The sequence below is a fragment of the Gopherus evgoodei genome, chromosome 12 (assembly GCF_007399415.2).
Source record: "Gopherus evgoodei ecotype Sinaloan lineage chromosome 12, rGopEvg1_v1.p, whole genome shotgun sequence".
NCBI lineage: Eukaryota > Metazoa > Chordata > Testudines > Testudinidae > Gopherus > Gopherus evgoodei.
In genome coordinates, this window is record NC_044333.1 from 19,635,611 (window position 1) to 19,648,297 (window position 12,687).

Here is a 12,687-nt window from a genome sequence, read left to right on the forward strand (position 1 = left end):
GCAAATTTACTGATTTTTTTTGCTACAGATACCAGGCACAATATTTAGAAAAAATTCTGAAATGGATTCAAAGAAACTATTTTGAATTTGCAAGTGTATAATAGCATGTATGTGCATAACTAAGGTTGAAGCACTAGGCACCCAAAAATAAACAAACATCAAAGTAAAAGAGAACAGAGTAAAATAAAAACTCACTTCTCCCCCCCCCCCCCAGTTTTCTTGCTCTGGATTTCTTGATGCAAAGGACTTGTATAGTCTGTTTTAAAATCTTTAAAAATGTTTTAGTTGTATACAAAAGTAATTTAATTCAGTAAGATGTGTACAGTATGTAATTCCACTCCTGTTTTATTACCCAGTTCTTGTTATTCATACTTAGCCCATACTTTAAAATACTGGAAATAAGAGTAAGCTTGTCTTTTAATTTCCCTTATTTTATGATTGCTACTAAATAGTTATGGGATAGTCAACTGGGAAAGAAAGATGCCTAAAGTGACCATCCTTGAATAACATGTTACTTGTAAGATCGAGATTGAAGGATCAGGGGGAGATAACCCTTAGCGCCGAGAGCTTTATAAAACGAACAGCGCAGTGATTTTCAAAATGTTTTTCTAGTTTCAACCACTTCAGAAAACAACTTTCTTGGAGACCCACTTTTCCTACTTCCACACCTTCCCTGAAGCAACTACGGGAGCAGGCCGGGCTACATAAAAAAGGAATCTCACAACAGTACTAGTGAGAGAAGATTACACGCGCTGTTGTAAGTACGCGCTTTCTTTGTTCTCCCTGGTTACAGGCTCAGCTATTTGTCAGCACTGAATTTCTCCTCTTTGCCCACAACGCCCAGCCTCAGCGCTCTGTCCTCTCCCGCTGGCTTTATGTTGAGCATGTAGCAGCCCAGTGACTTTGGGGCCACGAGGCGTCTGTCTAGGTTCTGTTCCGTGTGTGGCTTACACCCCACGGCCTCCCAGACCCCCCCGGGGTCCTCTAGCGGGGCGGCAGTTAGCCGGGGGCAGCGGCTGAAAGAACTGGACGGACGGCTAAGTGTCTGTCCTCCCCTGCACGGGAGCGGCGACCAGGCTCCAGCACCCTGCCCACTGGGGCCTGGGCTGGATCTGCACGCGCTGCCCCCGGCAGGGTCCGTACCCCTCCCCCAGCTTAGTTTTCCCTCAGAGTGAGTCGCGCGCCGCTGTGCCCTCTCCCAATAAGCTCTCTTGCCTGAGACAGTCGGCCGGGCCTGGGCCAATCCCTTGTCTCGTTAAATCCCGCCCTGCAGCGGCGGTCGTAGGGGGTGGGGCTTGCTGACGGCAGGGAGAAGAGTGACGCGGGAGCGTTTGGGGCCGAGAGTTCGCGGCAGTGGGCGCGGGAGCGAGCCGGGTCCTAAGGTCGCGCGGGCGAGAGTGTACTTGCCTGGGCGGCCGCGTGAGGTGTGTGGCGCGCGCCGCGCCGGCCAGCCCCGCGTTCCATCGGGGGCGGGGCGGCCGCTCTCCCCCTAGCAGCAGCCAGGAGCATGTCCTCGAGTAGGGCCAAGAAAGTGAAGATGGCCACCAAGTCCTGCCCGGAGTGCGACCAGCAGGTGAGACCTCCGCTGGGCAAGGGGCACCGAGCCCGCCCCGTTCAGCCCCAGTGTAAGGGAGAAGCCCGCGCAGAGCCGCTTTCCTTACCTCAAAGCTCTGTAGTATCCTGCACATATCCCTCAGGCAGGGGGTTGGCAGGGGAAAGGAGTTTCACCTTTGCCATCCATGCTTGCCTCCATTATTTAATAAAACGTCCTCCAGAACCGATGCGTTTATAACTGCAGAACTTAAGGGTTTGCACGGTTGTTTTGGAAAGGGGCATCCCATTACTTTGCTATTTATCTGGAGCGTTGTTCTCTGGGAGCTGAGGAAAGTGGCTCTGAGGAGAGCTGGGGGACACAAAGTGAGGTTGAGGAAAAAGGATTATTAAAATAACCCACAACTCTTTTTGCACTTTGCATCCACTTACAAACTGGGATTCTGCTAGTAACACAGTGAAGCTTAGATGGTGGGAAAAGGGATTCTGATACCACAAGAACCTGGTTCACCTTTCTTAACAAAAGTCTTATTTATTCAGTAATTGCTTCTAATCTCATAATTCATTATTATTCATTAATCCCATTGAAAGTCTGCTTTGCCCTCTCCTTGCATGGCAGAGGCATGTTCAATGTACTTATCTTGACTGACCTCTGACCTAGTTGGACTGGGTTCAGAAGGTCACAGCCTTTTTCCACATGCTGCTTTCACTCGCCTAAGACTGGTCGCTTTGTGTTCCATGACAAGGACTTCCTTATTGAACATAATGTTTTTAATGCTCTCTCTTACTTCTGTGCACTCTCCAGTTCTTGATAGCTAGAGCAGTTATCTCTTGAATTTCTGAATTACAGCGTTGACTAGATGTTGAACCTTCTCAAGGTTAATTCAGGAAGTTTCTCTGTGGCCCAGATGCATTCAGTTGTGAAAAAAATGAGCTAGCTTCCTGAGTTTAAAGTAAAGTCACTTTTAAACAGTGCTTAATTCTGAGTCAGTGTTTAAGTGCAATGTGGCCGTTGCCTTTCTAGTCTTTATCTGGAATCCTATCTGAATGTCTTGAAATATTTATTAGCATTATAGAGTTGTATTATGCTGAAGATTTTTGTGAAGAATATAGAATTATTTACACTTCGGATATTAGTAACTTTTAAACAATTTATTAACTGTACAAATACAACTTTGCCCTTGGATGATTAATACTGTACTTTCAAATGTGTGATACTGATCCAATAGCTTTCTCCCCCTTTGCTGCAGTTTTCCAGCTTGAGACCTTAATCAAAAGGATTTCTAGTATAGTATAACTCAAATCTGTAGGGAGTTTTGTGAGCTATTGCTCCACAGGTTGATCAGCTGTTACTGGTGTATTGCCTCGTGGATGAGCTGTATTGCAACAGCATTAAAAATTACATAGCAAAAATAATATTGGTTTATTACCATTTTATGTCTAACTAACTTGTCCTCTTTTATGCTTTTTACCATTTACATAGCACTAATTTCGAACAATGAAAATGACTAGTCAATTTCACTCTTTCCTAATCCACTGGGACAATGGTACAGCTCTACAAGAGAATGTTTAAATTAAAATAATCTATTCTAATAATTTTCTATTTCATATTAGAGCCTATAAAACTCTAACAAATTTATTTTTAGGCCTGTATTATCAGACAGTGTCCTATTTTTATTTATGAAAATAAAGAAGAATTTTACATTGTTTGACAGTTAACTTGATATGCTTATTCTTGCCTGGCTTCTACTTTCAATAGACTTATATTAGCTTTAAGGCATTTCTGTTCATCCTCAAGACTTGTTTGGAAGGCTAGGCTTTCTGGGATATGCTTTCATATTTATATCTTGACTTTAATAAAGCTTTTGATACTGTCTAGCGTGACCGTCTCATAAACCAACTAGGGAAATGCAACCTAGATGGAGCTACTATAAGGTGGGTGCAAAACTGGCTGGAAAATGGTTCCCAGAGAGTAGTTATCAGTGGGTCACAGTCATGCTGGAAGGGCATAACAGATGGGGTCCCACAGAGGTTCTGGTTCTGTTCAAGATCTTCATCAGTGATTTAGATAATGGCATAGAGAGCATAGTTACAAAGTTTGCGGATGATACCAAGATGGGAGGGGCTGTAAGTGCTTTGGAGGATAGAATTAAAATTTGAAATGATCTGGACAAACTGGAAAAATGGTCTGAAGTAAATAGGATGAAATTCAATAAGGACAAATGCAAAGTACTCCATTTAGGAAGGAACAATCAGTTGCACACATACAAAATGGGGAATGACTGCCTAGGAAGGGGTGCTGTGGAAAGGGATCTGGGGGCCATAGTGGACCATGAGCCAAATACGAGTCAACAGTGTAACACTGTTGCAAAAAAAAGCGAACATCATTCAGGGATGTATTTAACAGAAGTTTTATAAGCAAGACATGAGAAGTAATTCTTTCACTCTACTCCAGCTGATTAGGCCTCAACTAAAGTATTGTGTCCAGTTCTGGGCGTCACATTTTAGGAAGGATGTGGACAAACTGGAGAAAGTCCAGAGAAGAGCAACAGAAATGATTAAAGGTTTAGGAAACATGAACTATGAAGGAAGATTGAAAAAATTGGGTTTGTTTGGTCTGGAGAAGAGAAGACTGAGATAATGATAACAGTTTTCAGGTCCCTTCCTGTTCTATGAGTCATGAGAGGCGATATCGGAAAGCAACTGAAATACTACTCTGATGGATTATATCTACTAAAGGACAATTTATGCTAAATGCTCAATTTCTGAGGGACAATCTACGCTGATTTCTATATTTGCTTTCTACAACCAACTCTATATAACTTTTCATGAGTGATATACCTGAATATTTGGAGTCTAATATCTAAACTCTGTCGTTAAATATATTGACCTAAATTTGGGTTACTGCAGATTATATACTATATTTTTTTTCTGATTTTTAAACCAGATTTTGTACTAATCTAAGCATTGCACCCAGATGTACAGACACTATTTCCTTAACCTGTTGTGATAGAACCAGGCCAGTTGGGAACAGCAGAGTTGTGGATCTACTGGCCACTGAAGAAGCAGTTTTCTGTTCCCTGAGTGACCAAAGCAGGGACTGCTCCAGGCTGATGAAAACACCTGACTCCAATTAACCTTCTAAGAGTCAGGTGAGGCTGTTAAGCACCTGATTCTAATTAATTAGGTCCCTCTGATGCTATAAAAGGACTCACTCCAGTCAGGCCAGGGGAGCCAGGGAAACCAGAGGAGAGGACGCTCCTGGAGGGAGGGAGGAGGGACTGAGGATTCCAGCTATCCCACAGTCCCCGAAAAGCATTTGCATTCTTGGCTGAGCTCCCAATGCCTGAAGGGTCAAAAACACTATCCGGTGTGGTGCATGGTATATGTCGTCAATTTACTCCCCCATCTCCCCATGAAAGAAAAGGGGGAAAAAATCGTTTCTTGCCATTTTTCAGTGTCACAGTATGTCTACTACATGCTACTGGTAGACGCGGTGCTGTGGCGCTGAACAGCAGCATCCCCTCCCCTTCCTTTCCTGATGGCAAACGGTACAAAATGATGGAAAACCATCATCATCCCGTGGATGCTCCTGACTGGCCTCGGTGAGGTCAGCTGGGGGCGCCTGGGTAAAAATGGGGATGACTCCCAGTCATCCCCAGCAGATGGTACAGAACGGCTGGTAACCGTCTTCATCATAGCAACTGGAGGCTGAGCTCTATCAGCCCCCCCCCCCCCGCTTTCATGTCTAAAGAAAAGTTTCTGTACTGCCTGGACTTTGATAGCAGCGGGAGGCTGCCTCCCCCTCATTTTATCTCGCTTAAAAAGTCAGTGTTTCTTAATCCTGCATTCTTTATTACTTCATCACACAAATCTGGGGACACTGCCACGGTAGCCCAGCGCGGGTGTGGGAGGAGGGAAGCAACGGGTGGGATTGTTGCAGGGATACCCCCTAGAATGGCATGCAGCTCATCATTTCTGCGGGATCTCTGGGGCTCTGACCCGGAGCAGCTGTGCTCTCTGGCTCCCTAGTAGACTTGCCCCATATTCTAGGCAGGACTGACTCTGTTTTTAGACAAAACGTAAAGAAGGGAATGACGCGGGGAGTCATTCTCATTTTTGTCCATGCGCCCCCGGCCGACCTCAGCGAGGCCAGCCAGGAGCACCCATGACAGCAGCAGACGGTACAGAATGACTGATAACCGTCTTCTCATCACCAATTTACAATGTCAGATGGTGCAGTAGAGATGGTAACCATCTCTGCTACCTTGCAAAGGCAAATGAATGCTGCTGTGTAGCACTGCAGTACCGCCTCTGTCAGCAGCATCCAGTACACGCACGGTGACAATGACAAAAGGCAAAACAGGCTCCATGGTTGCCATGCTATGGCGTCTGCCAGGGCAATCCAGGGAAAAAGGACGTGAAATGATTGTCTGCCATTGCTTTCACGGGGAGGAAAGAATGAGTGACATTTGTCCAGAATCACCTGCGACACTGTTTTTGCACCATCATGCATTGGGATCTCAACCCAGAATTCCAATGGGCGGGGGAGACTGCGGGAACTATGGGATAGCTACGGGATAGCTACCCACAGTGCAATACTCCAGAAATCGATGCAGCCTCGTTACATGGACGCACACCACTGAATTAATGTGCTTAGTGTGGCCGCGTGCACTCGACTTTATACAATCTGTTTTACAAAACTGGTTTCGTAATCCCGCAGTGTAGACATACCCTAAATGTAAGAGCTCGCTTAGAACCACTCACCATACGTGGTGTTAAAACAAAGTAAAACCCACATAATTGAGTAAATCAGGGAGCCCAAGGCAAATGGTGTTAATAGAATGAAACAAAGAACAGATAAATTTTTAATAGTTGTTGTGCAAATGAATTGAATTAAAAATTTGGCATACAATAATAAGTAGGGTATGGTCCTGCAAAATCTGACTGTTATTGTGGGATAGATTCACTACGTATTATAAATAAGTATTCACAGCATTTTAACCCGTATTTCGCACTTTTCTTTCAAAGATATATGAGCCCAGCATTTCTCTGAAAAGCGACTATGTAAAAATTCAACCTGTACTTATATTCAAAATTGTCTACTATCATTTTCCCTTTAAGCTCTCCTCCCCTTCACCCAAAAAAAAAGTCTTTTAGGCAGAGACTAAGTCTGAAAAGGTGAATATCAGAGAGATTGGAGTGATCAAAAACAGAGTAGAATGGAAATCATGTGCTGCCTTAACTATAACTGCAGATATCAATCATTCAGCTATATCTAAAAAGAAATATATTATTTTGGTTCTTTGTTTGACAGTTGTGCTGCAATACAATCAGCTTATTAAATGCAAACGCAGTCTCTGGAAGGTTAGTCAAATTTTGGGGTGGGCCAAACCTTGTGTACAAAAAGTCTTACCATTAAAGTTAAATCATCAATCTAAAAATCACACTTGCTCTGAATTTTTTTGCCTGTTTCTCTTAATTATGACTGTCATAACTCTAGTCCCAGATTTGGACCTTAGCGTCCAAAATATGGGGGTTAGCATGAAAACCTCCAAGCTTAGTTACCAGCTTGGACCTGGTACTGCTGCCACCACCCAAAAAATTAGAGTGTTTTGGGGCACTCTGGTCCCCCCAAAAACCTTCCCTGGGGACCCCAAGACCCAAACCCTTGAGTCTCACAACAAAGGGAAATAAATCTTTTCCCTTCCCCCCTCCAGGTGCTCCTGGAGAGATACACAGAAGCAACCTCCGTGAATCTAAGCAGAAGGAGTCCACCCTCTGTAATTCCAATCCTGGAAACAAAAGCACTTTCCTCTTCACCCAGAGGGAATGCAAAATTAGGCTAGTAAATCTAACACACACAGACCTCCCCCTGACTTCTTCCTCCCACCAATTCCCTGGTGAGCTGCAGACCCAATTCCCTGAAGTTCCCCACTAAAGAAAAACTCCAACAGGTCTTAAAAGAAAGCTTTATAGAAAAAGAAAGAAAATACATACAAATGGTCTCTCTGTATTAAGGTGACAAATACAGGGTCAATTGCTTAAAAGAAATATGAATAAACAGCCTTATTCAAAAAGAATACAATTCAAAGCACTCCAGCAACTATAGACATGTAAATACATGATCTCTGTACTCACAACTTGGAAATAGAAGATTAGAGAGCAGGAAATAGAAATCTCCTCATAGCTGAGAGAGAGCATACAGACCGAAGACAAAGAACACAGACACAAACCTCCCTCCACCCAGAGTTGAAAAAATCCTGTTTCCTGATTGGTCCTCTGGTCAGGTGATTCAGGTGAAAGAGACATTAACCCTTAGTTATCTGTTTATGACAATGACACTTAAGATTACTACAATTGAACAATTATCAAAATTATTTTTTAAATTTTATGCATTTGGCAGCATTTTCAGTATGGTCAGTATATCGCTTGTGGAATCAGTTTCCTTTTGCTTGTGTGGGTCTTTTATGCAATAATTTGGGAGAGACATTTTTGTAAAAATGATTGGAAAATTGCAAAAATTGGCAGAGGTACTGGTGGTAGAAGCAGCAACTGAAACTACAGTGGAGTTGCATCTTACACGGGGGTTAGGTTAGAAAGTCGGCGTGTAAAGTGAAAATCGCGTATAGTCAAAATTACCCTTGAAAATCCCTTAAATCACCCATAAAGTACAGTATATGATACATGGTTTTGTGTATACAACCCTGTACAGTAATATGCATAATATATACAGTAATGTACAGTATATAATAGAGTACATATGCAAAATATAATTTTACAATACTGTATTTTTAATTAGAGGGGGTCATCAGGGCTTGATGTCAATCCAGGAAACAGAGGTGACAGAGAGCTTGGGTGATGGAGGACAAGTCGTAGACTAAGTGGTTGGCTCCGGCTTAGCTCGAGAAGTTGATTGCGTAGGCTCATCTTCTGCTGGCTGTTTTTCCTTGAAAAACATGGTGATCAGCAACTGTCGCTGTTGTCTCTTGAGCTGCTAAAACATTTCTTGATACGGTCTCAAATCATCCATAATACTATGTGTGATCTTGAGGCTTCGTTCCATAGAGGGATCATATTCAGAAATTAAATCATTCACGTGTTTCGCTGCTTGGAACACTTCAGCATATTTATGAACTTGCTGGCTCTTCCTGTTCATCATCGTCATCTTAGTCTTCTGTAGACGATTTTTATCAGTTCCTCTAACTCTTTGTTAGTCAATCTTTCTCTATGACTCTCAATTAATAATTTAATTTCTTCCTCAAGGGTGTTGCCAAAGCCATCACCACCCACTTGCCTGGCCACCTGAACAATGCGTTTCACTTCTTTGTCAATGGTCGGGAATCCCTTAAAATCATTTACACATTCTTTCCGTAGGTTTCGCCACCATGCGTTGACTGTTTCAGGCTTGATTGCATCCATTGCCTGTTTAATATAAGTGATGCAATCAGCAGTGTTGAAGGACTTCCAACACTCCATCACATGAAGATTGGGATCAGCATCCATAGTGCTAAGTATTCGTGAGAACGTAAGCCTCGTATACATGGCCTTGAAACAGCAAACCACGCCTTGGTCGAGAGGATAGAGGTGGTATTGAGGAGAAAGACGACTTCAACATCGTTATGTGCAAACTGGAGTGCCTCAGGGTGGCCAGGAGCATTGTCTACAATCAGCAACACGTTAAAGTTAAGTCCTTTCTCTTCGAGTTACCGCTTGACCTCCGGAATGAAACACTTGCAGAATCAATCCAGAAATAATGCTGCCGTCACCCTAGCCTTTTTATTTGATTGCCAAAACACAGGCAGGAGATTTTTTTCTTGCCTTTTAGGGCACGGGGATTTGCAGCACTGTAGAGCAAGCCCAGCTTTATTAAATGCCCAGCCACATTGTCACAAAACAACACAGTCACACGGTCTTTAGCTGCTTTGAAGTCAGGGGCTTGTCTTTCTGATTTTGAAATGTAAGTGCGGTTGGGCTTTTTTTTTTTCCAGAAGAGCCCAGTCTCGTCAGCATTAAAAACTTGTTCCGGAAGATAGCCCTTTTCTTCTATAATTTTCTTCAATTGTTCAGGGTAGGCTTTTGCTGCCTCTTCATTGGCAAATGCAGCTTCATCGATTAGTCTGCACATTTTTGAGGTTGAAGTGGTTTCTAAAACTGTTAAGTCAGCCTTGGCTAGCTTTGAATTCCTTCTCATCAGAAGGCTGTCCCTCTTCGGCAAGAGGTTTGAACAGCGCTTAGAGGCTAAGAGCCTTTTCTCGCAATCTGTTGCCATTGATAGGCACACGTTAATGATTCATGTCTTCCAGCCATAAATTTAATGCCCTTTCAGTCTTCAGTAAAGTCTTATCACGCACCTGGCTCATCACCTTAGCAGTTATTGGAGCACTTGATGCTACGGCTTGACGAATTTCTCTCTCTCAAATCTTCATGGCACGGATGCTAGATTCGTTGCAGCCATATTTACACGCCACCTTGGAGACCAACATACCGTCTCTCAATCAGTCCAACACAGCCAGTTTTTCCTCCAGCGTTGGAACAGATTGCTGTTTCTTCGGTTGAACACCAGATGAAGTAGTTGGCTTGCGTTTAGGGGCCATGTTGTATGAAAAATACGTATCTTTAAACACTAGAATCACACTCAGCATGGCGAGATGCTCACACTATGAGAGAGACATGGGAATTGAGACTGACTGAGGGAACAGCAGATTCACATCTCCCATCTCACGCTCACTCCGGGGCATTCTCTAATTGGGTGGAATCGCCCGTGCTATTTACAGATACACCTTTACCACGATATAACGCTGTCCTTGGGAGCCAATGGAAAAGGATTAAGATATGTATGAAAACTTATTTGTAAACTTCTGGGACAGTTTTACAGAGTATGCAGCTTTCTAAAACAGTATGTGTGGGGGAGGGTTAAATTTAAAAAGGATGAAAAGTAAAGTACCTGCTAGGATTGTGTTCCTTTCAAAGAATAAAACTTAAATAATCGCCAGGTTTACTCAGAAAAAGATGTGAGTTAACCGTAAAAATAATGCAAGCCATGCATCCTGAGGGATTCCTCAGTTCCACATTTTTAATATAAAAACATAACCAACTGCATTTTGAATGAGCTGCATTGCTTATTAGTTAAGTGAACTGTTTGTGAATTGCACCTAAAAAACGCTTTTCTTAAATGTGACGTCTTTATAAACTTGTGAAGCAAAGCACAGAAAATGTAGCAGTGCTACAGAAAGCAGTAACAGTTCATGCGGTCTGTATAGCGGGAGAATTGGCATTTGTTCTTCTGTTAGAAGCACACTTAAATTGGTTTCCTGTGTATCTGGTAAAGTGTAAACAGTAACCTTGTGTTATACTTTCATTATTGCATGGTCTTAGTAAGCAGCAGCAAACCTGAAGAGATTTGTCTCAATGTTTTTGACATGGTCAGAGCTTCTTTTTTTTCTTCTGTGCAGTATTTTGCGTTAACACTATTTTGTTTGAATGTTAATGTCCTCGAAATCGTTTTAGTTTCCTCTGTGTTTAGTCCTTTACCTAACTTTGTCTTGATACAGACATAATGAAAGCAGCACAATGCATTCCTGATTGACTTCTAAAGCCATAATTTGCAAAATGTTTAATGTAGATGATGAGCTTTGGTAACTTTTTCTGTTCTTTTTTAATTGTTGAAGGAAATAATTTTTGGTAACTTTTTTTTTTAATAAGGAAGGAATACACTTCTGTCCTTGTAGCTGTAAGCATTCTAGAACTTCCCCATGTCATTCCAAATTCTTCCATATTTGCATATGGTTACCATACATCCGGATTATCCTGGACATGTCTGGATTTTTGGGTTTTAAATAGCCGTCCGGGAGGACTTTGTAAAAATGTAAAAAGGTCCGGGATTTCCCTCCCAATGCAGAGCGCGATATGGCTGACAGAATGACTGGGCTGGATTGAGCTGCTCGCGTTAGGGCCTCCAGCAGCCAGAGCCCTCCCCTGCTCCCCCACAGCCTCAGCACACTGCACTGGCAGTGCTCTGGGGGAGGGGAGGGGGAAGGGGAAGGGAAGGGGACCGCAGCAGTGTGTCGGGCTCCATGCGGAGCCCGACATGCTGTTCTGAGTGTCATGATAAGAGGGCTGGGGGGTCGGAGAAGCGGCAGGAGGTCCCAGGGGGCAGACAGGGAGCAGGGGGAGTGGATGGGTTGGGAGTTCCGGGGGGGGGGGATGTCAGGGGGCAGGGGTGTGGATAGGAGGGGCAGTCAGGGGACAGGTAGGGGGTGTGGTCCTGGGGAGGCAGTTGGGGGTGTGTGTCTCAGGAGGGGCAGTCAGGGACAAGGAGAAGGGAGGCTTAGATAGGGGGTGGGGTCCCGGAGCACGGTTAGGGGCAGAGGCCCCAGAGGGGGCGATCAGGGGACAAGGAGCAGGTGGGCTTGGATGGATTGGGGGTTCTGTGGGGGGCAGTCGGGGGTGGGAAGTGGGAGGGAATGGATAGGGGCGGAGCTACCCTCCTATGGAGTGTCCTCTTTTTTGAAAGTTCAAATAAGGTAACCCTAATATTGCAAGTATTCAGCCAGATGGAGTGGTGGTGGATTTCCTCTAGAATTTACCAACCTGCTTTTGGCTGGCATCACTCAACAATATTCTCTTCTCTCTAAGGGTTTGGCTACACTTGCAGCTGTACAGCGCTGGGAGTTACAGCTGTCTTCGTACAGCTGTGTAGGGAAAGCACTGCAGTGTGGCCACATTTGCAGTGGTGTTGGGAGTGGTGCATTATGGGCAGCTATCCCAGCGTTCAAGTGGCTGCAACGTGCTTTTCAAAAGAGGGAGGTGGAGTGGAGTGTGACAGGGATCATGGGGGAGAGAGAGAGAGTGGATTTTTGGAGCCGACACTGTGTCAGCTCCCTGCCTTGCAAATTCCGACCACATCCCCCACCCCTCTCTCATTCACTCTTAAATGCAAATAGCCTTCAGACCAGATAAGCAGCTGCTCCAACGAACTCCCTCCCATCTGCTCCCATCCCGTTTCTCTCCTCAAGCAAACACTAGGCATTCCCTGCCTGCCTCTGCTCGAGCAAACAATTGCTATGTTTGTTTTTTAGATAAGCAGCTGCTGGAGCCCCGAGTTCACAACAAAACAAAGAGAGACATCATGAC

The 12,687-nt window shown here is 44.1% G+C and overlaps 1 protein-coding gene across 3 annotated transcripts in view; it reads left to right on the top strand.

Annotated features, from left to right (window-relative positions):
- The first annotated feature begins 1,391 nt into the window (after positions 1-1,391).
- The window catches only part of C12H16orf87 (chromosome 12 C16orf87 homolog), a 44,752-nt gene continuing 33,456 nt past the window's right edge, over positions 1,392-12,687 (top strand). For 2 of the 3 annotated variants that reach the window (XM_030581250.1, XM_030581249.1), the window contains exon 1: positions 1,392-1,573. In XM_030581250.1, coding sequence (XP_030437110.1) covers positions 1,508-1,573 — 66 coding nt within the window. In that variant the 5' untranslated portion in view covers positions 1,392-1,507. The remainder of the gene's footprint in view (positions 1,574-12,687) is intronic. The other variant, XM_030581248.1, reaches the window with a different exon arrangement.